General features: G+C 44.8%; 2 protein-coding genes across 2 annotated transcripts in view; one reads left to right on the top strand and one right to left on the bottom strand.

The window, feature by feature from the left end:
• ARL1 (ARF like GTPase 1) overlaps nucleotides 1-20,092 on the bottom strand; it is an 85,151-nt gene extending 65,059 nt beyond the window's left edge. Inside the window, exon 1 of the mRNA XM_069229032.1 lies at nucleotides 19,958-20,092. Coding sequence (XP_069085133.1) covers nucleotides 19,958-19,961 — 4 coding nt within the window. The 5' untranslated portion in view covers nucleotides 19,962-20,092. The remainder of the gene's footprint in view (nucleotides 1-19,957) is intronic.
• Nucleotides 20,093-20,597: 505 nt separating this feature from the next.
• MRPS22 (mitochondrial ribosomal protein S22) lies at nucleotides 20,598-22,050 on the top strand. The gene has a single exon (XM_069229031.1). It carries the CDS (start codon nucleotides 20,663-20,665, stop codon nucleotides 21,674-21,676), a length of 1,014 nt encoding a protein of 337 aa, XP_069085132.1. The 5' UTR covers nucleotides 20,598-20,662; the 3' UTR covers nucleotides 21,677-22,050.
• The last annotated feature ends 976 nt before the right edge of the window (nucleotides 22,051-23,026 follow it).

The following is a 23,026-nucleotide window of genomic DNA, read 5'->3' as shown; positions in this document are numbered from 1 at the left end:
AGTCAATCAAAATGACTGACGCAACATGGGCGTGGTTAAAATCCCCATAAAGAAAGATGAGAACAGGGATGAAGCACTTTGCGCTCGCCCCTAAAAATCAAGCAAATGAGAATGATGAGAAAGGCAACAAAAGATAAGCAGTAGGCTGTCACAAAGCCCATTTTAGGTTTTGGTATACTTCATACTAGGTCTTTGCCAACAGACAGCTAAAAACGAAAGAATAAATAAGATATAATTTCACTCCTGGAAAGGGTATTTACTGCAGTAATTGTCCATCTGGATGCCAGGAGCTGAAGGGGAGATACTAGAATTTTGAAGCTGAACATTTTTATCAGCCATTAATGTCCATTGGGACTTTGTGGTCTTTTGTGGCGCTCACAAGGCATTGTTTTAATATGTTATATTACTGAGTAGGATAGCCTTACTTCTGAAGCTAATCACCCCCACCTCCATCTGCACCTCCCTCATGCCCATATAAACTGGGAAATGTGACAAAAAAGGTGAACAGTTTGATGGAATATCAAAGGTCCCATTTACAAAGGAGAACATCCCAACCCCCGCCATTTCCTGACTGGGACAGCTATAAGGATGGGTTTCAAAAGTAAAATGGGATCTGACCAGAAACGCCTAAAAGGGGGTCCGTGACTATGCCCTTAACAGGCCACAGTGTTGAAAAACTCTAAGAGGTCCAACACATTTGCCACACGAAAATCGGGTCCAAATATATAGTCCTGTTCCTTTAGTCAGCAGTCTAGCTAGTACATGAAAAAACACCACAGAATTGACACCCAGAAGGAAGTGAAAAACTGTGGGTGGTTTAAGCTGAGCTGCTACAGATGTCCTTTTTGCTGCATACAAAGTCAGGAGGTGTAAGTAGTCTACATATATACCAATAATAGTATACCAAAAGTATACATGGATTACGTTGCAGTAGATGAATAGCAATAAAATGGTTTTAGTAAGTTTCAATGAGAATAAACAGTACACTTTTCATAAGAGGAGCCCTGATCATAATACAAAATTGGAGAGATGGCATGGCAGGACGCATTAACAGATGTTTACAAAGAAAGAATACTGAATGCAAAGAGAGGGCTTAAAAGAGTAATTATGAAGTTATAACAGTAATCTAACTAAAGAAGCTGAACAGACAAATGAGCAATAATTAGGACTACGTGTGGGTAAAGCTGAAGACCATAATGGGCATGAAATGTAACTGCCTCTTGAGCTTTTCATTTATTCTGAAATTATCTTTCTATGACCACACTGGGTTCCACCAATCTCCCTACACCATATTTAAAAAAAGCCTACAACAAACCAAACAAATAACTTGCAACCCTTTGAAATAGTGAATATTTGCCAACCTTTAAATTCAAACTCAAATCTGTCAGACAGATTCTGAGAAAGCTTCTACTAAATCTGAACAAAAATTTAACTGAACATACCAGGTCAAAACAATCCCAAAATCAGGAAAGTTCATGGCGGAGCAAACAGTGCCTCCATCCAAGCCCTTTGCCAATCTCCTGGCAAAAACATTACAAGCAGCTCCCAGAAAATAAAGGACAACTATTCTAAATTCTGGATGTGGGCAATATAAAACAAAAACACAGGAAGGACATACTCGAAATGTTAATTCCACACAGCAAGTGGTAAACTAAAAATGTCAACCATTTAATTCTAATATATTTCACTGCTAACCATTATCATTCAACATTGTTGTTTTCAACAAGTGAGCATGTGAATTAGCTTGTTGTTTTTTGATAAACAATGAGAAACAACTAAACTGGAAATTGTAACACTGATTTATACAATCAATTTCACTTATTTGTGACGCATAGACACAAAAACAACACACCAGTGCAAACAACGATGTAGATCACCCATTCAAGTTGACTGAGCAACACATCTAAAAACACTGATGCACACTCCGAGCAAGACACCCACGGAGAGAAACACACATATAGGCAACCTTGAGTGTAGGTGTCCGTGCACACTCGGAGACATCTAGAAGCTCAATCATATAAGCAAAAAAATATATACACAGCCAGATAGATGGTAGGCACATGCAGACGGAGAAAAATGTATGCTCCGTACACCCTTAATCTTTACCCTCCTGCTGAGAAAATCACAACGGAAATAGAGAAGACAGGAATGTCAAATATGTGAACTTTACTTGAAGCATCACTCCTAACCGGGGGATGGAATGCTTTAGTGTCATCATCCTATCACTGACATCGAGTGTAATCGGACAGGTGCACTGAAGCATATCAGTACCCTAACCTCACCAGCCCTTTCACAGAACATGTTTAAGGTTTTCATAATGCTAGATAAAAACCAAGCACTGCGATGCAATTCTGTCGCTTTCCTTTAAAAACATTAGCAAAACGGTTGCTTCAATTGAAGCAAATTACTACAACTACCACAATGCAGGACCAGGTTCAAAAACATACCACTAGTATATATGGAGCAACTACTCCATTAAAGCACTTTACACTGTAATCATTAAGTATATCAGGTTATTTTTTTTGTTGGCAATAGCACTTACTTTAGTTTTACTTCTTCCATAAAGAATAATACATTTTTCATAAAGTGACATAAGGGTAACGAAACCACATTATTTTCAATTGATTCACTGTATCGTGCTATAAAACCTTTTCATCAGTCTGTTTATACATTTTCTTGCAAACAATGCATCCCATGCAATACATCTTTGGAAAGGACGATGAATACAATTTATAGAACCTTACTGAATAAACGGCGTGTTACTGGCAAGTAGTGTTTATTGATATCCCCTATGCAGAGGCATTTCTCGGCAACAATAACCTTTGTTATAATGATGTGAAACACAAAATACAACAATACGTAATGACAAAAAGTGATGGGTGAATGTAGTCACATCTTTCTGTTTTATATTTTTTTGGGGCTAATAAGGTTTTAAAGTGTGCAAGGATAAACACATGCATTACAATCAGGCTAGCTCACTGGCCCATTATGTTGATCTGGGCTACATTCCAAAGGTAAAAGTGAGCCAAAGAAACGATGATAGGAAAATATACCCATAGCATTAAGACAAATAAATACCACAAAAGAAGGGATTGATAAGCTATTATTTGCATACTGTGATACCTGAGAGGTAATAAAAGTAGAAAGTGAATGTTCCCAACCTGCCCTCAAGTGAAGCCAGCACCAGCTTTAGTACACTGTGTGAGAAAACAGGGCTGATTGCAGAGCCCCCCTAACTTTTTGCCCCCATTTTTCAATTTTGCTGGTGTTTTCCTGACTCTGGTGGTGCCCCGGGTACTGCTAACCAGTCCCAGGGCCTGTGCTCTGTATACAATGAGTATGCAAATTAGGCTAATTATAATTGGCTAAGTCAACCTAATTTTAAGTCCCTAGTATATGGTAGGGCATGTAGGTTTAGGGACCCCAGCATAGGTGGTGCACTGCTGAGGTGTCCAGTGTCATTTTAAAGGCAGCCCTGCCTTGATGGCAGCTTTTAAATTAAAGTTACATGCAAATTCGACTTTGGAATTAAAAGTACTTCCAAAGCCTTAAACTACCTTATTTTTACATATAAGTCACCCCCAAAGGTGTTCCCTATGTGTCCCTAGGGTTGGGTGCCATGTAAATATAAGCAGGGACCTTATAAAAAATAGTTTTATAAGTCCTGGTGAGGTAAAAGAGCCAAATACATTTTTCCCTCACTGTAGCGAATGGCCTCCATAGGCTAGAATGGGGAGACTTTATTTCAATTTACAAAGTTCCCTTAAGTGCCAGGGACCTCAAGTTTGGTATCAAAGTAATTGTTAGAATAAATTCCATAACTAACAATTGTTGAATTTAATATAACTTGTTCAGGTGAAAGTTTAAACTCTACTTAAAAAGTTGCCAACGTCAGCCCTGTAGTGCTCTGCTCTGACTGGCCAGCCTTTGGCAGCCTGGCCAGGCTGTCTTGATGAGGTGTGAAGTAGCTTGGGTTGAACACAAAGGAACGTGCCTGTGGGAGGAGAACTCCCCTCAGTAGATGGAGAAGCAGGAAGGGGAGGGCTGCCAAATTGATCTTCAAAGGCAGGGAAGGACCTCTGGAGTAGCCCAGCACCTCCCTCACATCCTGCAAACCCAGACAATCAGGTGCCCCCTTGATTAGATTAGGAGAGGGCAGGAGGGGTGTGTTTAGGATTTTTAGCCACACCTGTGGGTGGGCTCATCCAGATGTAACCTCCAAAAATAAGTGTCAGCAATGATGGATTTTTGAGGAATGTTGCTCCCTTGGATTGATTTTTGCCACACTTCCCAGGAAGTAGTCATCACATGGGGAAGGACCCTGCACTTGACTGGAGAACCAGTACCTCCTTGTTTTTCACCCAGGAGCAAGGATAAAACTGGCAGCCCTGCTCCTAGACCTCAGATCCCTACAAGGAAGAAAATCAGGATAAGGACTGCCTTGTTGGACCCCTGACCTGCACCTAGACACTGCACCCTGGAAGACTGCACCAGCTGCACACTTGGGCTCCACCACAAGAAGGACTTTGCCTGGCTTCAACTGGTTCAAGGAGGGCCTTCCCGTTTGCTACAAGTGAAAAATTGCTAACCAGAGGCCCCTGCCTCAGATCCTGAAGAAACTAACCAGCTGAACACTGTCCAGTGGCCGTTTTGGAGTTTGAGCCAGGTGCATTCTGTGGGTTGTAGTCTGCACCCCTCAAGGAGCAACTCAGAGGTTCTGGAACCTTGGGGTGAGCTGTGGATACTTCCAGGACCCAAAAAGGACCTCTGGAAGAAGATCCAGAAGTTTGGAGACGTTTAGGGCAACTCAATAAGTTGGAGATGTGCATTGTGGGAGTTGTAGTCCCAGACCCCAAGAGTCAAACCAGAGCCTCTGAACCCTTGGCTGTGGACCACTTTCCTGAATCAAGAAACACTTATGAAAGTAAGTCTGACAGGGTTACCTCGTAGGTGGTCTGAACACTGGACTTTGTTCCTTTCCAGTCTGATCTTTTTTAACCCTTTGAGTGCTAGTTGCTTATATGCGCCAGAAAACATGAATTCTTTATAAAGCCAGATCTCCTGTTCCCCTTATCCAATTCTATTCATTTTTGTGTCATTTTAAAGATGAAAATATACTATATTTTTATAAATTGGTGTTGTGATTTTTAAATGCTTTATACACTAGTCTCCTAAGTTAAGCCTTGTCGCTTGTTGCCAAGCTACCAAGGGTTGAGCTGGGTTTAATTTATTGAGACCTAACTGGACCTAAGTGGAGGGTAGGGGCCTTAAGCGAAGTGTAGGTACTTATCTGCCCTTACCAATAATCAATTTTCCAATATTTGTGGTGAGCAGTGGTGGGATCCAGTACTTGTGTTTAATATCACACTACAGTTTTAAGTGAAATAAGTTAAAACTCCTCTAAATTGACCTAGAGCAAAAGTATTTTTGATTTTTCAAATTTGGACTAATTTTTTAATTACTTCATTTTTGATTTTTCTGAATTGTTCTGATCAATTGGTGCCAAAGTTTTTTTATTTAAGTGACACAAAACTTAAGGGGGAGCCATGGAGCTTGATGTGGCTACCTACCCACACTTACTGTAGCTGAGCTTAGGGTGTTGTGTAGAAAGAGGGGATTACCTACTACTAACAACCTTAGGAAGGCTGTGATGGTCAAGTCCCTTGAAGCCTGGGTAGCGCAGAGAAAGCTTCAGAGGTAGGAAGGGAGAGGGAAGATGTCCTCTCCGACCTCCAGGAGCAGGAGGATGATTGCCTCACTGTACTTTCAGCAGCTAGAGCCCCATCCAGAGCTAGTGGGAGGGGAGGGTTAGTGGCATCAGACCAGGAAGAAGCAGAACTGGACCTCAGGGAAAGGGAACTTGAGGCCCAGGTTGCCCTCAGCCTTGGAGGCAGAGAAGTTGGCCCTAGAGAAGAAGAAGTTAGCAAGAATCAAACAGAGAGATGGTGGCAGCGATGGAAAAGTTGAGGTGTCCATGGGTGGGGGGTTTTGTCTCCGACTACACAAGGGGGTGGTTCCTGCTTATGTAGACGGGGATGACATAGACAAGTGGTTAGAGGCCTTTGAGAGGACACTCCAAATGAGAGGGGTTAGGCCTCAATGCTGGGGTTAGCTTCTATGGGAGTTGGTACCCATCTCTGGGAGAGATAGGCTTCTAACCTTAAGTGGGGAGGAGGCAGATTCATACCCTTGTATGAAGAGGTGCTTAACCAAGATGTTTGGTCTGACCCCAGAGCAGTACAGGATGAAGTTCAGGGACACCCAGAATGTCAATACCCAGTCTTGGGATCACTTTGTAGACACCTCTCTTAAGGCACTAGAGGGCTGGATACATGGTAACAAAGTGAATACTTATGAGGGGGTTATACAATCTGATCATGAGAGAGCACATCTTGACCAACTGTATCCAAGAAAGGTTACGACAGCATCTAGTGGACTCTAAGCTGGCCAATCCCAGAGAGCTAGAGGAGGCAGCTATTGAGTGTTTGAGAAGCAGGGTGGTTTTCAAGTCCAGGGAGGGGGGAAGACTCCAAAAAAGGGGGTGTCAGGTCCCCAAAAATCTAAGGAGGGAGGTGGTAAGCCCACCACAGAGACTCCCTCTGTACCCCAGAACCCTAAGAAGGAGGGGAGTAAATTCCACTGCCACTCTGACAAGCAGAGGCAGGGAGACCCAGGGTTGAACAAAATCTTGGACAGTAAGGCTCGCTTTGACTGTAAGCAGACAGGTCACTTCAGAAGAGATGCAGGCTGTCCAAGGAAGGTGGTTAGCACTGGGCTGTCCAGTGTAGCCATGGAGGAGGACTCCTCAGATGATGAAGTCCTCATGGCATTGGGCTGGGATACAGGACCAGATGGTACGCTGGTGACCCCTAAGGGTGGGAGTAGGCACTTTCACCCCATTCAGCTGAATGGAATCCCTACCAATGGCATGAGAGACAACTGTGCCAGTCACACCATAGTGAGTGACCGGTTGGTGACCCCATACATGTATGTCCCAGGAGAGACCAGGAAAGTCAGGATAGCCACGGGTGAGGTCACCTCCAAACCTGTAGCCATAGTGCCCCTAGAGAGGGAGGGTATCCTTGACTGATTTAGGGTGGTGGTCAGTGCTGACCTCCCCCTAGACTGTATCCTCGGCAATTACCTCCCAGAGGTGAGTCTGGTCCCAGATGGGGTGTTCACCCAGGGCAACCCCCCCCCCCCCCAACCCTAAGTCCTGGGGAGCTAGTCCCTACAGTTAGGAGACAGGGGTCCCCAAGAAAAGGAAAGAAGAAAAGGAAGGGTCCTTAAAGAGAGGTTCAGGGAGCCAAAGGCCTTCTGCCCCTGTAGGGGGAGCACACAGTTGCCACTGGTGAGGCCTCACCTGACCCCAAGGAAGTCCTGATTAGTCAGACAACTGTTCAGATGCAGGATGTTGCCCCTGTACTGACAGAAGGGGGAGTGGAAGGAGGATGTCTGCCACATGAGGTTGTAGCCCCCCACTCTAGACAGCAAGAGGGGTGCCATGACCCCACAGTTTCCCCTAAAGCAGCTCACCCATCTGTCAGTGGAGAGCTTAATGTGTGGTTCTGTGTGCTGACAGCAGTCTGTAGCCTCTGCTGGGTGCTAGCCTTCGTGGCAGCACTGCACTTGGCCTGGGAGGCAGACCCCGGGGCCAAAAGCAAAGTAGGCCCCCTGACCCTGTTGGTCATGGTGGGGTTGCTCATGTGTTGGGTGACCTCTTTGGGTAAGCTAGGTGTTGCCCTAGAAAAGTTAGGGATAGAGGAGGTGGGCACCTCACTACCCAAGTTGGCAGTGAGAGAGAGGAAGAAGACCTCAATAGAGGGAAGTTTCAGTTTAGGATGGGTCCTTTCACTGTTGGGATAGGTTCACCACTGTTGGGGGGGTGACCATGACCGGGGGATGTAAGGCATAGTAGGCCCTTGTAGGATAATGGCTCTGTATATACTATCTCAAAGTGAGAGATACTGTGCACAGAGTCCAGGGGTTCCCCAAGAGGCTTGACAGAGGCAATAATAGATAATATGAATGCTCTATTTGTGGTAGTGTGGTCGAGCAGTTAGGTTTATCAGAGGGTAGTGTTAAGCATTTGTTGTACACACACAAGGAATACATGAGAACACACACTTAATGACTAAGGGCCAGATGTAGCAAAGGGTTTTTCCCATTCTGTGTCAATGGGAAAATGTGTTCGTACATATGGCCCTTAACTCCCAGCCAATGGGTTTTTATATAGAAAAATATTATTTTCTTAATTTATTTTAGAGCCACAAGATTCACAACTGCAGGTAAGTAGATTAAATGTAAGGTACTTTGCATAGGTATAGTTAGGACTTTGAACCAAGTACATAGTTTTTCATAAAATGGCAATAAACTATTTTAAAAGTGGACACTGCAAAATTCAACAGTTCCTGGGGAAGGTTAGTACAGTTAGGTTAATGTGGTAAGTAAAGCACTTACAAGTTCAGTCTCCGGGCCATAGGTAACCCACCGTTGGGGGTTCAAGTCAACCCCAAACACCCACACCAGCAACACAGGGCCGGTTAGGTTCAGAGGTCAAAGAGGAGCCCAAATAACACAGGTGCCTATGGAGACAGGGGGGCGCTCCAGTTCTAGTCTGCTCGCAGGTAAGTAACTGCGTCCTTGGGGAGCAGACCAGGGGGTTTTAGTAGAGCACTGTGTGTGTGTGTGGGGGGGAGGAGGGTACCAAGTAGGCACACAAATCACACAATCAGCGGCACAGGGGCAGACGTGTGCAGTAGGCAAACAGGCCATCTGGTTTGCAATCGATTTCAATAGAGGGACCCGGGGGTCACTCAGACGTTGCGGGCAGGGCACAGGGGCCACCGACTGGGCATGGGTGAGGGCTGCCTGCTGGTCACAGCTGCACCAGTGGTCGGTTCTTCGCGGGCCTGTGGATGCAGTGCTTCTTCTAGGCGTCTGATTTCTTCATCCCGGGCAGTTGCGGTCAGGAGGGTCCTCTGGATTCTCTCTGCAGGTGTTGTCATGAGGGTGCAGAGGGACTAGCCCAGGGTGAACACATCGTCAGAGTCACCTGGGGATCCTCTCTGGGTCGTTGGTTTCTCAGAACATGCGCCAGGTGCAGACCGGTGGGGACTGAATGAGGTGAGAGTCCCTTTAAAGATGATTTCTTTTTGCTTGGTTGGACAGGTCCGCTGTCCACGGGAGTTCTTGATCCTTCCTAGGTGCTGGGCAGTCCTCTGAGTTGGCAGAAGTCGTTGGCCCCGCAGGATGGGTCGCTGGTGCTGATTCTCTGAAGCTGGAGACAAGCCAGTAGGGTTGGGGGCCAAAGCAGTTGTCGTCTTCCTCCTTCCCTGCGGGGCTTTTCAGCTAAGCAGTCCTTCTTTGTAGGTCGTCAGGTATCTGATTTCCTGGGTTCAGGGTCGCCCCTAAATACTAAATTTAAGGGTGTGTGGGGGTTGGAGGGCAGTAGCCAATGGCTACTGTCCCTAAGGGTGGCTACACCCTCCATGTGCCTCCTCTCTTTGGGGGAGGGGGGCACATCCATATTGAGCTAAATCCTCCAAAACAAGATGGAGGATTTTCTAAAAAGTGGGTCACTTCAGCTCTGGTCACCTTAGGGGTGGACATGGCTAAGGGGGAGACAACTCCTAGTTTATCTCATTATCTCCCCGGACTTGTCACCAAAAGTAGGGGCTATGTCCAGGGGGGCGGGCATCTTCACTAGCTGGAGTGCCCGGGGCGCTGTAACACTAAGCTTGAGCCTTGGAGGCTCACTGCAAGGTTTACAGTTCCTGCTGGGGGAGGTGTGAAGCACCTCCACCAAGGACAGGCTTTGTTCCTGGTCACAGAGTGCACAAAGGCACTCCGAGGGGAGTGCCATGCCAACTTAGTCTTTTTCTCCCCACCAGCACACACAAACTGTGAGCCACTGTGCATGTGCTGAGTGAGGGATCCCCAGGGTGGCATAATACATGCTGCAGCCCTTAGAGACCTTCCCTGGCCACAGGGCCCTTGGTATCAGGGGTACCTTTTACAAGGGACTTATCTGTGTGCCAGGGCTGTGCCAATTGTGAAGACAAAGGTACAGTTTTAGGGAAATAACACTGGTGCTGGGACCTGGTTAGCAGGGTCCCAGCACACTTTTAATCAAAGCTGACATCAACAAAAGGCAAAAGGGTAGGGGTTAACCATGCCAACAGTGGCATTTTCCTATACAAAGCCCCCGACTCCCTCCAACCCCCAAATGAAAGAGGATAGGACTAACCGTTCCCAACACAGTCCTTATTTTCTAAGCTGAAGATCCTGGAAAGGTCATCTGCATTGGCATGGGTAGTCCCAAGTCTGTGTTCCACTACAAAGTCCATTCCCTGTAGGGATATGGACCACCTCAACAGTTTAGGGTTTTCTCCTTTCATCTGTATGAGCCATCTGAGAGGTCTGTGGTCAGTTTGAACTATAAAGTGAGTACCAAACAGGTATGGTCTCAACTTTTTCAGTGACCAAACCACAGCAAAGGCTGGTCAAGGCCATCATCACTGGTTTGGGATAGGACTGCTCCTATTCCATGTTCAGAGGCATATGTCTGCACAATGAATTGCTTAGAATAATCTGGAGCTTTCAAAACTGGTGCTGAGCACATAGCTTCTTTTAGGGTGTCAAACGCCTTTTGACAGTCTAAGGCCCAGCTAACTTTCTTGTGCATCTTTTTGGAGGCAAGCTCTGTGAGGGGAGTCACTATGGATCCATGTCCCTTCACAAATCTCCTGTAGTACCCAGTCAGGCCAAGGAATGCCCTGACTTGAGTCTGGGGTTTTGGAGCTTCCAAGTCCAGAATTGTCTGGATCTTGGGCTGTAAGGGTTGCACTTGGCCTCCACCTACAAGGTGGCCCAAGTATACAACGGTTCCCTGCCCTATCTGACATTTGGATGCCTTGATAGAGAGGCCTGCAGTTTGCAGGGCCTGCAAAACCTTCTTCAGGTGGACCAGGTGATCCTGCCAGTTGGAGCTAAAGACAGCAATATCATCTAGATATGCTGCACTAAAGGACTCCTAGCCAGCAAGAACTTAAATGACCAACCTTTGGAAAGTGGCAGGGGCATTCTTTAAGCCAAAAGGCATAACAGTAAACTGGTAAAGCCCATCAGGTGTTGAGAATGCTGTTTTCTCTTTTGCTCCATGTGCCATTATAATTTGCCAGTACCCTGCTGTCAAGGCAAAGGTACTTAAGAATTTGGCTGCACCTAATTTATCAACCAGTTCATCTGCCCTTGGTATGGGGGAGAGCATCTGTCTTAGAGACAGAATTGAGCCCTCTGTAGTCCACACAAAACCTCATCTCTCTCTTTCCATTCTTGGTGTGAAGTTTGGAGACCAAGACCACTGGGCTAGCCCAGGCACTGTCAGAGTGCTCTATTACTCCCAACTCCAGAATCTTGTGGACTTCCACTTTGATGCTTTCTTTGACTTGGTCAGACTGTCTGAATATTGTGTTTTTGACAGGTAAACTGTCTCCTGTGTCCACATCATGGGTACACAGATGTGTCTGTCCAGGGGTCAAAGAAAAGAGCTCTGCGTAATGCTGTAGGACCTGCCTGCAATCAGCTTGCTGTTGGGCAAAGAGGGTGTCTGAATAGACAACTCCATCTACTGATCCATCCTTAGGGTCAGTTGAGAGGAGGCCAGGGAGAGGTTAACTCTCTGCTTCCTGACACTCATCAGTAACCATCAACATGGTTACGTCTGCCCTGTCATTGTAGAGCTTAAGGCAGTTAACATGGATCACCTTTTTGTTGTCTTGCTAGTGCCCAGGTCCACTAGGTAGCTATTCTTTTCAAGCACTGGGTAAGGGCCACTCCATCTGTCTTGAAGTGCCCTGGGAGCCACAGGTTCCAGATCCCAGACTTTCTGCCCTGGTTGGAATTCAGCCACTGCAGCCTTTTGGTCATACCACAACTTCTGGAGTTGTTGGCTGACCTCAAGGTTTTCGGATGCCTTTTCCATGTACTCAACGATCCTTGAGCAGAGGCCAAGCACATAGTCCACCACATCTTGTTTAGGCTCATGGAGACGTCTCTCCCAGCCTTTTTTTTTTTTTTTTTTTACAAGTGCTAGTGGTCCCCTTACAGGAAGGCCAACAGAAGCTCAAAGGGGGAAAACCCTACTCCCTTCTCCTACACCCTTCTGTGGCACCTATTGGCGAAAAGCAGGTACGGCAGGAGGACATCCCTTCTCCTTTTGAGTTTTTCAGGAAGCCCCATGATCATGCCCTTCGATGTCTTGTTAAATCTTTCCATAAAACCAATGGTTTGTGGATGATAAGGTGTAGTGAACTTATAAGTCACCCCACATTCATTCCACATGTGTTTCAGGTAAGCTGACATGAAGTTAGTACCTCTGTCAGAAACCACCTCCTTAGGGAAACCCACACTGGTAAAGGTACCAATTAGGGCCTTGGCTACTGCAGGGGCAGTAGTTGACCTAAGAGAAATTGCTTCAGGGTACCTGGTAGCATGATCTACTACTACTAGTATGTACTGGTTCCCTGAGGCTGTGGGAGGTTCAAGTGGACCCACAATGTCCACACCAACCCTTTCAAAGGGGACCCCCACCACTAGAAGTGGAATTGAAGTGGGCCTTTGGATGGCCACCTGTCTTGCCACTTGCTTGACAGGTGACAGAGGAGCTGCAAAACCCCCTTACCTTCTGGGACATATTGGGCCAATATAAATGGTTCACTAATCTTTCCCATGTCCTGGTTTGTCCCAAATGCCTAGCTAGGAGAATGTCATGGGATAAGGTGAGGATGAACTCTCTAAACTCCTGAGGCACTACCACTCTCCTAGTGGCACCAGGTTTGGGATCTCTTGCCTCAGTGTAAAGGAGTCCATCCTCCCAATAGACCCTGTGGGATCCACTGACACTTCCTTTTACTTGCTCAGCTGCTTGCTGTCTCAGGCCTTTAGGAGTGGGAGAAGTCGTTTGTCCCTGGCACAGCTGTTCCCTTGAGGGTCCCCCTGGGCCCAAGAGCTCTTGGTAAGGCTCCAACTCCATGGACGTTTCCTCAGGGGATAGGACATCTTCCTAGGAAGAGAGGTCCTGTTTCTTTTGCTGTCCAGAGGCTGGTTCCCACGTCCTCTTACCTTTTCTCTTGGAAGGTTAGGCCATTATTCCAGGCAGACTAAAGTAGCTTCAGCGTGAACCCTGGTTTACTCCGGGCACACTGTTGATCCCATCTGGAGGCAGGCTATTCCAGTGCTAACTGGAGTAGAAGTTGTGGGGACTTTTCTTGGGACAGGCCTTGTCTCCAGTTAGGTGTCCATGCTGTCTACAGTTGTGACAACAGGCCTGCTTGAGATCAAAGTTTTTACCCTTGTAACCATTTGTGGACTGTGGAGAGGTGTGGGCCCACCCTCCTAGGCAGGTTTTTGGGGCCCCGTAGAAGACTCTTTAGTTTTGTCCTTGGATGTCTCACCACCTTTCCTCTGGGGAGGCTTTGTGACCCCTTTCTTTTGGTCACCCCCTGTGGAAGTCTTGGTCACCCTTGTCTTTACCCAGTGGTCTGCCTTGTTTCCCAATTATTGGGGAGAAATTGGACCTTGGTCTACCAGATGTTGATGCAACTTATCATTGAAGAAATTACTTAACAGATGTTCTTTCATACATACAGGGAGTGCAGAATTATTAGGCAAATGAGTATTTTGACCACATCATCCTCTTTATGCATGTTGTCTTACTCCAAGCCGTATAGGCTCGAAAGCCTACTACCAATTAAGCATATTAGGTGATGTGCATCTCTGTAATGAGAAGGGGTGTGGTCTAATGACATCAACACCCTATATCAGGTGTGCATAATTATTAGGCAACTTCCTTTCCTTTGGCAAAATGGGTCAAAAGAAGGACTTGACAGGCTCAGAAAAGTCAAAAATAGTGAGATATCTTGCAGAGGGATGCAGCACTCTTAAAATTGCAAAGCTTCAGAAGCGTGATCATCGAACAATCAAGCGTTTCATTCAAAATAGTCAACAGGGTCGCAAGAAGCGTGTGGAAAAACCAAGGCGCAAAATAACTGCCCATGAACTGAGAAAAGTCAAGCGTGCAGCTGCCACGATGCCACTTGCCACCAGTTTGGCCATATTTCAGAGCTGCAACATCACTGGAGTGCCCAAAAGCACAAGGTGTGCAATACTCAGAGACATGGCCAAGGTAAGAAAGGCTGAAAGACGACCACCACTGAACAAGACACACAAGCTGAAACGTCAAGACTGGGCCAAGAAATATCTCAAGACTGATTTTTCTAAGGTTTTATGGACTGATGAAATGAGAGTGAGTCTTGATGGGCCAGATGGATGGGCCCGTGGCTGGATTGGTAAAGGGCAGAGAGCTCCAGTCCGTCTCAGACGCCAGCAAGGTGGAGGTGGAGTACTGGTTTGGGCTGGTATCATCAAAGATGAGCTTGTGGGGCCTTTTCAGGTTGAGGATGGATTCAAGCTCAACTCCCAGTCCTACTGCCAGTTCCTGGAAGACACCTTCTTCAAGCAGTGGTACAGGAAGAAGTCTGCATCCTTCAAGAAAAACATGATTTTCATGCAGGACAATGCTCCATCACACGCGTCCAAGTACTCCACAGCGTGGCTGGCAAGAAAGGGTATAAAAGAAGGAAATCTAATGACATGGCCTCCTTGTTCACCTGATCTGAACCCCATTGAGAACCTGTGGTCCATCATCAAATGTGAGATTTACAAGGAGGGAAAACAGTACACCTCTCTGAACAGTGTCTGGGAGGCTGTGGTTGCTGCTGCACGCAATGTTGATGGTGAACAGATCAAAACACTGACAGAATCCATGGATGGCAGGCTTTTGAGTGTCCTTGCAAAGAAAGGTGGCTATATTGGTCACTGATTTGTTTTTGTTTTGTTTTTGAATATCAGAAATGTATATTTGTGAATGTTGAGATGTTATATTGGTTTCACTGGTAATAATAAATAATTGAAATGGGTATATATTTTTTTTTGTTAAGTTGCCTAATAATTATGCACAGTAATAGTCACCTGCACACACAGATATCCCCCTAACATAGCTAAAACTAAAAACAAACTAAAAACTACTTCCAAAAATATTCAGCTTTGATATTAATGAGTTTTTTGGGTTCATTGAGAACATGGTTGTTGTTCAATAATAAAATTAATCCTCAAAAATACAACTTGCCTAATAATTCTGCACTCCCTGTATATTATACAGCCCATCATAGTCATTCACGCCACTACCAGTTATCCAACTATCTAGTGTTTTGACTGAGAAGTCAACAAAATCAACACAGGACTGGCTCGAGGTTTTGTGAGCCCCCCTGAACCCAATTCTATACTCCTCCGTTGAGAATCCAAAGCCCTCAAGTAGGGTAGCCTTCATGAGGTCATTGGATTCTGCATCTTTACCAGTAAGTGTGAGGAGTTTATCCCAACACTTACCCGTGAACATTTCACACAGGAGAGCTCCCCCAGTGAGATCTGCTTACTTTTCTGGTTGCATAAGCTCTCTCAAAAGCTATGAACCATTTGGTGATATCATCACCTTCTTCATATTTAGAAATAATCTCTTTTGGGATTTTTAGGATGTCAGTATTCTCTCTGACCCTATTTATGTTGCTGCCACCACTTATGGGTGCTAAACCCATTTCTTGTCGCTCCCTTTCTATAGCTAGGAGCTGTTTCTCCACAGCTAATCCTTTGGCCATCCTTGCTAAAAGGATGCCCTCTTTATTGAGGCTGTCCTCCATGTGAACAGAGGTGCTCGACTCCCCTGTGAAAGAACCAGCATCTCGGACTCTGATTTGTGGAGATGGGGATCTTGGAACCCTGGTCTCCCTAGTTAGGGTGGGGGGAAGAGTTATTCCTCCTGATCCCCCAACTTGATCCCCATCTGAGAGGAGGTAAACCCCCGCAGTAGGGTGGTCCCTGGTGTATTCTGCCAAGAGCTCCTGGAGTTTATCCTTGGTAGGGTTGGAACCAGTTCTAATCTGTCTTAGCTTAGAGAGAGTCCTTAACTCTGCCATCCCTAGATGGAGGTAAGGGGTGAGGTTGAGTTCCATCACCATCACATCTGTGCTTAAAAAGAGATGCTAACAGGGACTTACACAAGTCTCTAGCAGGACTTTTAAAGTTTTTGAAAAATAGTCAAAATTTAAAAATCAGTTTTGTGATGACAATTTTGGAATGTAGTCGTGTGATCAGGTATTGGCTGAGTAGTAGTCGAGCAAATGCAAAGTCTTAGACCCCACCTCTGATCCACCAATGCAGGAAGCTGGCTCTGTATATACTATCTCAAAGTGGGAGATAGTGTGCACCGAGTCCTGGGGTTCCCCAAGAGGCAATAATAGATGATAATATTAATATTGTGGTAGTGTGGTCAAGCAGTTAGGCTTATCAGAGGGTAGTGTTAAGCATTTGTTGTACACATACAGGCAATAAATGAGAACACACTCAATGCCTTAACTCCAGGCCAATAGTTTTTTATACAGAAAAATATTATTTTGTTAATTTAATTCTAGAGGCACAAGATTCAAATTGTAGGGTAGTACATTAAATGTAAGGTACTTTGCATAGGTATAGTTAGGACTTTGAAACAAAACAATAACGTACACCGTTTTTAAAAAAATGGAAATAAGCTATTTTAAAAGTGGACACAGTGCAAAATTCAACAGTTCGTGGGGGAGGTAAGTACAGTTAGGTTAATGTGGTAAGTAACGCACTTACAAGTTCAGTCTCCGGGGAATTGATATCCCACCGTTGGGGGTTCAAGTCGCCCCCAAACACCCAGCACCAGCAACACAGGGCTGGTCAGGTGCAGAGGTCAAAGAAGAGCCCAAATAACATGGGCGCCTATAGAGAGAGGGAGTGTTCTGGTTCTAGTCTGCTGGCTGGTAAGTCCCCAAAAAGGAGCTCTGGAAGAAGATCCAGAAGTTTGGAGACACTCCATAAGTTGATGAGGTGCATTGTGGGAGTTGTAGTTCTAGACCCCAAGAGGCAAACCAGAGCCTCTAAATCCTTGGCTGGTGCTGTGGACCACTTTCCTGAACCAATAAACATTTATGAAAGGAAGTGTGCCAGTTTTACCTCATGGGTGGCCTGAACTCTGGACTTTGTTCCTTTCCAGTGAGACCTTTTTTAACCCTTCGAGCGCTAGTTGCGTCTATGCACTAGAAAACATTAATTCTTTAATAATTAATTTATCCGGTTCCCTTTAACCGATTTTATTTGTTTTGGTGTCATCTTAAAGATAAAAATATACTCTATTGTTTATGAATTGCTGTTGGATTTTTATTGTGTTTTACTTATTTACTGTTTTGTGATTTTTAAATGCTTTACACCTCCCAAGTTAAGCCATATTGTTTGTTGCCAAGCTACCAAGGGTTGAGCTGGGTTTAATTTATTGAGACCTAACTGGACCTAAGTGGAGGTTAGTAGCCTATTGCTAAGTGTAGGTACTTACCTGCCCTTACCAATAACCAATTTTCCAACACACTGCTATCAGTGCTCATGCAGTAGGTGCCATTTGCAAGACTATTCAGCTCTGTGCTAAATTGTCAGTGAAGAGAGCGAGAGGGCTCAGGTCTGTCTCGTCTTATCTGTGGAGCACATCTTGGTGACTCGCTGAGACTATGATGCAAAAATAAAATAAAAACCAGAAGAAGTGTAATTTTGTTACAGTTTGCTTTGTCCTGTTGTGTTTCCTGACTTGTGAGCAGCAGTTGAAATGCATTTAAAAAAAAAAAAAAAAGTGTGGGGACCGTTATCCAGAGAAGAATGGGGGAGGTGGTCAGTGAGTGTGGGGACAGGGTCAGACGCAGCTAAGAAAAGAATACACACACCTAAAATGAAAAATAAATACAAGTTATGCTTATCTGTTGAAAAAAACATCACTCTGGTAGGAAGGCTCAGTTGGTTAATGTGATCACTTCAGATGTCCAAGTGTGTAGCCAAAGGGTGAACTTTTTAAATCCTATTGGTGCACTGGGTAATGGAAGATGTGTGAGGTTCCAGCCTATGACAGAAAGCATTGTGAATGTGTACATCATTAGTTTCAACAATGCATTACATACAGATAAGATATGCTGCACGCAGTATAAAATAGGCTGCCACACTGAAGAAGTCCGTGAACTGGTGGTTTGCAACACTGAGTGAAAAGCTTTAATTTACAGATTTGTAGGATTTAGAGTCTATATTTAATACCTGTGTGATGTAAAGCACTCTGACCCAACAGTGGGATGTGTAGTGTTATAAAATTAGTTAAAATTAATGTCAGAGATGGTCTATGGCGAGAGCAGCACAGTTGGGGGTTTGTAGAGGGGAAATCTGTGAAGAGAGAGGTAATTGACCAGGGCAATAATGATTGTCACACCAGATCCACGAATGCTAAAGCCGGCCCCTGGTGAAGCTGCAGAATCCACTCGCTCACCATCCTGAGGAAGTTGTCCCCCCTGGAGTGGAAGCCCCTTTCAATTGAAAGAAACAATATGCCCATGTATTAAAATAGGAAACTATGCATATAACAAAGTAAAAGATGTTATTTGTTACATGAGGTTACATTTATCTACAGTTAGAAGTTAATGAGGATCAGCTCAAGGTCACATATAGGAGATGTAAAACCAAAGAATCTTAAGATGGTGTACCTTCTCTTTCACATCATTGTATGTAAAGCATTACTTAATTTCTACCACTCCCACTCCGACCAATGAAAACAACAGATAGCACATTATCATGGTGATACACTACAGCTACACTCTACTACTAAAGCAGAATACTTGCATACCTTTCTCACTCAACCAGTTGCAGAACTACTAATTCCAACTGCCACGCCTCAGCTCTTTTTATTATCTCTCAAAAAGCCCTGCTTGGGTGAATGCAATATGGAGCACTAATTAAACTTAAAAAGGCCAAGTAGGCCCTGAAAGTATTCACAGAGATTCAGATCCATTGTCAAGCTTGAAATGGAAACATAAAATGATTGAGACTATTCAGTTTACCTTTTCAGTTTTGAATCATTCTCGTACTTTATCATCTTGTTATATACTTTATTTATTTTTCAACTTTGAATAGCGCAAATTAAACTTAAAAGGGTGTCAGAGCACTTTAAATATTAACAGTTACAATACAATAGCACATTTGGTTTCTTTCGGTAGAATTAAACGGAGGTTGAGTTGACCGTCAAGTAAGAAAAACACGTTGATCAAAACTGAAGGCCATAAACTGTTTCATGAGCAGGTGGTCTGAGATTAATTGGAGATCCATGTGAAACCAACAATGAGGGGAAATATGTTTTTTGCGACACACGAGTCCAATAACCGCTTTGAAAATTATTAAGCTTTAAATCCTGAAGGAGCTTGTAAATAAAATCAAATATGTCAACATAAACACTACTATCAAGAGAAGGGGCAACCATGTAAACAGCAGGCACTGGTTTCAAACTGATGTCAATGTCTTTCTTGCATACTAGGGTCGCCAACTCCAAAATCAGATAACTCGTGGAATCAGCAATACAGAAAATATTTCTCCAGAGTATATATTAACAAGTTACTAAGTTAACGTCTTCAGCTGAGGGGCTTAAGTTGCTCATATAGGGTACTGATCTAACCATCAAGTACGAACAATACTCCCTATGATCACAGCCACTGACAACCCAACAAATAAGCCTCCTTCCGGAAACTGCACCTGTCCACCCTGCATATTTCACATATAAGACAGCAGTGCTTCCAAACTGTATGAACATTTTAACGTGAATAAAAGTCAAGACAACATTAAAGAAACAGCCTATCCCACAGGACATCTCCTTCTATCCCGAGTCCACAGCCAACTCTATGATGTGACCAAAGCGGCAAGAGGAGAACCCCACAACCCTTACCAGACTCCCCAGTCCTCTACTAACATTACATATTGATTACGGTTTCCATTGCGGGTTGAGCCCCTTCACGATTCTCACCCATGGTGCCGCTTCTGTTCCACGTAGACCCTTGTTGGTGCGCCCTCGCTGGTTACCCCCGTCGCCTAGCTCCACACCCCACGGTCTCTTCACCCCCTTCTTCCTACAGCAATCCCTGATGTCTCTGAAACCCGGAAGCGCTGCGCAGCTACTCCACGTCAGCCAAGACGCAACAAACTAAGACACCGAAAAAGGACTGCGGGTCAACGATGTGGATCGTATGGTACGCAGCGGCAAGAAAGGGGGAATAGAAAGCAGCCAGGAATGCTCAGAACACGTGCTAGCAGTCTAACAATGCAGTGAGCTTGTGAAAACGCAAATTCGATATTTGAGAAGGATGATATATTCTAATAATATTTGCAGATATAGAAATGGAGCTTAAAATCAAAATATATTTGAAAGGCTAGAATTTTGAATACATAATAGATATGCATTTGCATGTGTTAGTATTATCTAAGATGTTTAAAGGATTTGGCCATATATTACAAATTAACACGTAAGATCAACCAATACTTTCTGTTCTAAGATGGCTTTCAGGACAACAGCGATCTGATGGGAGACTTGTGCAGTGGAAATTCAGTCTTTGCACCGAGATTCGCATTTTCCAACCACCCATATATCACTGTTGACACACGGTGTGGCGAATCTGTGGTTATAGTTCAGTGAGATTTAAAGTGGTTGAGCCCGCCCTTGAATCCTTCAACAATGGCCGCCACCATAGGCGTGTTGAGGCGCTGTACGCGTATGTGGTGGCGGGGATCTGCAAGCTTGAAGCTACGCATCTCTGGGGGCCGCAGGGTGTTATGCACCGATGGCGCCCGCAGTTCGGACGGAATGCGCCCTTCCTTCGACGATGCTGAAATTCAGAGTGTACTCCTGAGGATGACCAGGTCGAATCTGGAAAAGATTTTTAGACCTGTGCAGCAGGAACTTAAAGAGCCCCAGTATAAACTCATGACAGACCAGCAACTGATCGAAGCCAAAGAGCGGGCTACTGCAGTTGCTCTGCAGCGCTTAAAGATGCCCCCTGTTCTGAGCGAGCGCCCTCCCATCAGTGATGTCCTGGCAGACGACAAAATCCTTGAAGGGACGGAGACGGCCAAGTACGTGTTTACTGATATCACCTACAGCACCCCGCACAGGGAGCGCTTCATTGTGGTCCGAGAGCCAAATGGCCAGCTGCGAAAGGCGACCTGGGAAGAGCGAGACCGCATGATACAAGTGTACTTCCCTCGGGAGGGGCGCAGGATCTCCCCTCCGCAAATATTCCAAGAAGAGAGCCTTCTGACTGTCTTTCGCCTGGATCAGCACGAGCATGTGCTAAACCTCACCCTCACGCAGTTTGAGCCAGATTCACCAGACTATATCCGAGTGCACCATCGGACCTATGATGATATTGAGGCGTATGCCAAGTATGACCTTCTGCGCTCAACGAGACATTTTGGAGGGCTGGTGTGGTACTTGGTGGGCAAGAAGCGTATTGATGGATTGCTGATCGACATGATCAACAGAGACTTTATGGGTGATGCTACAAGTTTAATCACTCTTTATAACAAGCTCCATCCAGATTCGGCGTCTTCGAAAGAGGCGAAGGAGCAGGGGGCTAATGGACATGAACTTATTAGAATCTTTGTCAGAACGGAAGCGCTAAAGGCTGGCTACATAGAGCTTGCACTTCAGGCCCAGCAAGATGCAATGAATCGCTCTTCGTTGGCCTGAAAACTAACCTTGTTTTCCATTTGGGTTGCACAAGAGAGCATTTAGACATTCTTTTCTAGGTGTCTTTACTCAGTTATCCATCTCTTAGCATATTGGTCACTTAAATCGCAGAGGAAGGACGAAATGGAGAAGAAAAGGACGTAGGCATAGGAGGTAAAAGGAACATACATTATGTATGATTCTTATCCTATGTACTGCCTGTCATGTTGAAGTTGCCTCGTAGAACAAGCTGCTAACTTGGTGCTGAATAATGGAAAAGTTTAATTTGGTTAACGATTATGTAGTCCATCATCCCCATGAATTGTTCTCCAAGTGTGAAACATACCAAATAAACCATTTTGGCAACAAAAGGCCCTCCTATCTCTAAACTGGAACTGTAGTCCTTTGTGTTTTTGTATTGTGGTCGTGGAAAATACGCTTTCCTGATATCGGGACATAGCTTCAGGAAAAAAACAAAACCGGTTTGTATCCGACAACCTGAATTTGCAACCTCCCCACTTACATGAAATGGTGAAGTTTCCAGAAATAGATTTTAGAAGGTACTTTAACAACAAAAAAATCATTAGTAAATTGCCATTGTTGCAGGTCAGAGCAAGGTGCCTCAATTAGACAGGCTAAATGGAGCTGGTCGACTTTGCCAGTTCACGCCTGGTAAATGTATGGAATACCTGCAGCAATGTTATCTTTCTTTTTAAGTCAATTTGTCCCCAATATTCAGAGCCCCCTGCTAGATAGTCCATGACCCGCCAAAATTTATCTCTCCACTGACAAACGCACTCACTTTCTGTGTCGCAATTATAAATCGGAGCTTTGTTACAGCACATCTGTATCCCATCCAAAGGCAAATGACAAGCCGTAGACCATCTTGATGGGGTCCTTGGGCTAGGGTGTCTGGGGGGAAAACCACAATAAACAAATCCTGACTGGTAAAATTTTAAATGTTAACAGTCCACTTTTGTGACTTTTTTTTTTTTTGCATTTAGTAATCTGAATCTTTGCCTGAAGTCAACATTCAGTATACCTACATTTATCCAATACTGCTAGAGCATGTAGAGACCAACCCGTTTGAGTTGCATTGCCATTATTTTTAAGGTAATGCCATTGTATGGTTGGTATATTTCTTCAGGTGAAATCTACAGAGACACTAGTTAATGCATAGTTTAAGGTGCTTTATAAAGGACATTTCTTTCACCTATCTGAATCATTCTTGTAATCCAAATGTGACGTCTCTGTACAGCTAGTCAGTAACACTGGCCTTTTTAGGTCTTGTCTGTGTAGCACATGTGCTAGTGCATGCGCTCTCATTTGCAAGAGATTGTTTACTAGAAAGGTCTGGAAGCCACCCCATTG

This window comes from Pleurodeles waltl, chromosome 4_1 (assembly GCF_031143425.1).
Source record: "Pleurodeles waltl isolate 20211129_DDA chromosome 4_1, aPleWal1.hap1.20221129, whole genome shotgun sequence".
NCBI lineage: Eukaryota > Metazoa > Chordata > Amphibia > Caudata > Salamandridae > Pleurodeles > Pleurodeles waltl.
The sequence above is the reverse complement of the archived record's forward strand: the minus strand, read 5'-3'. Positions and strand labels throughout refer to the sequence as shown.

Coding starts and splice junctions, on each gene's coding strand:
- MRPS22 (XM_069229031.1), top strand. CDS start 20,663: ATGGCCGCCACCATAGGCGTGTTGAGGCGCTGTACGCGTATGTGGTGG.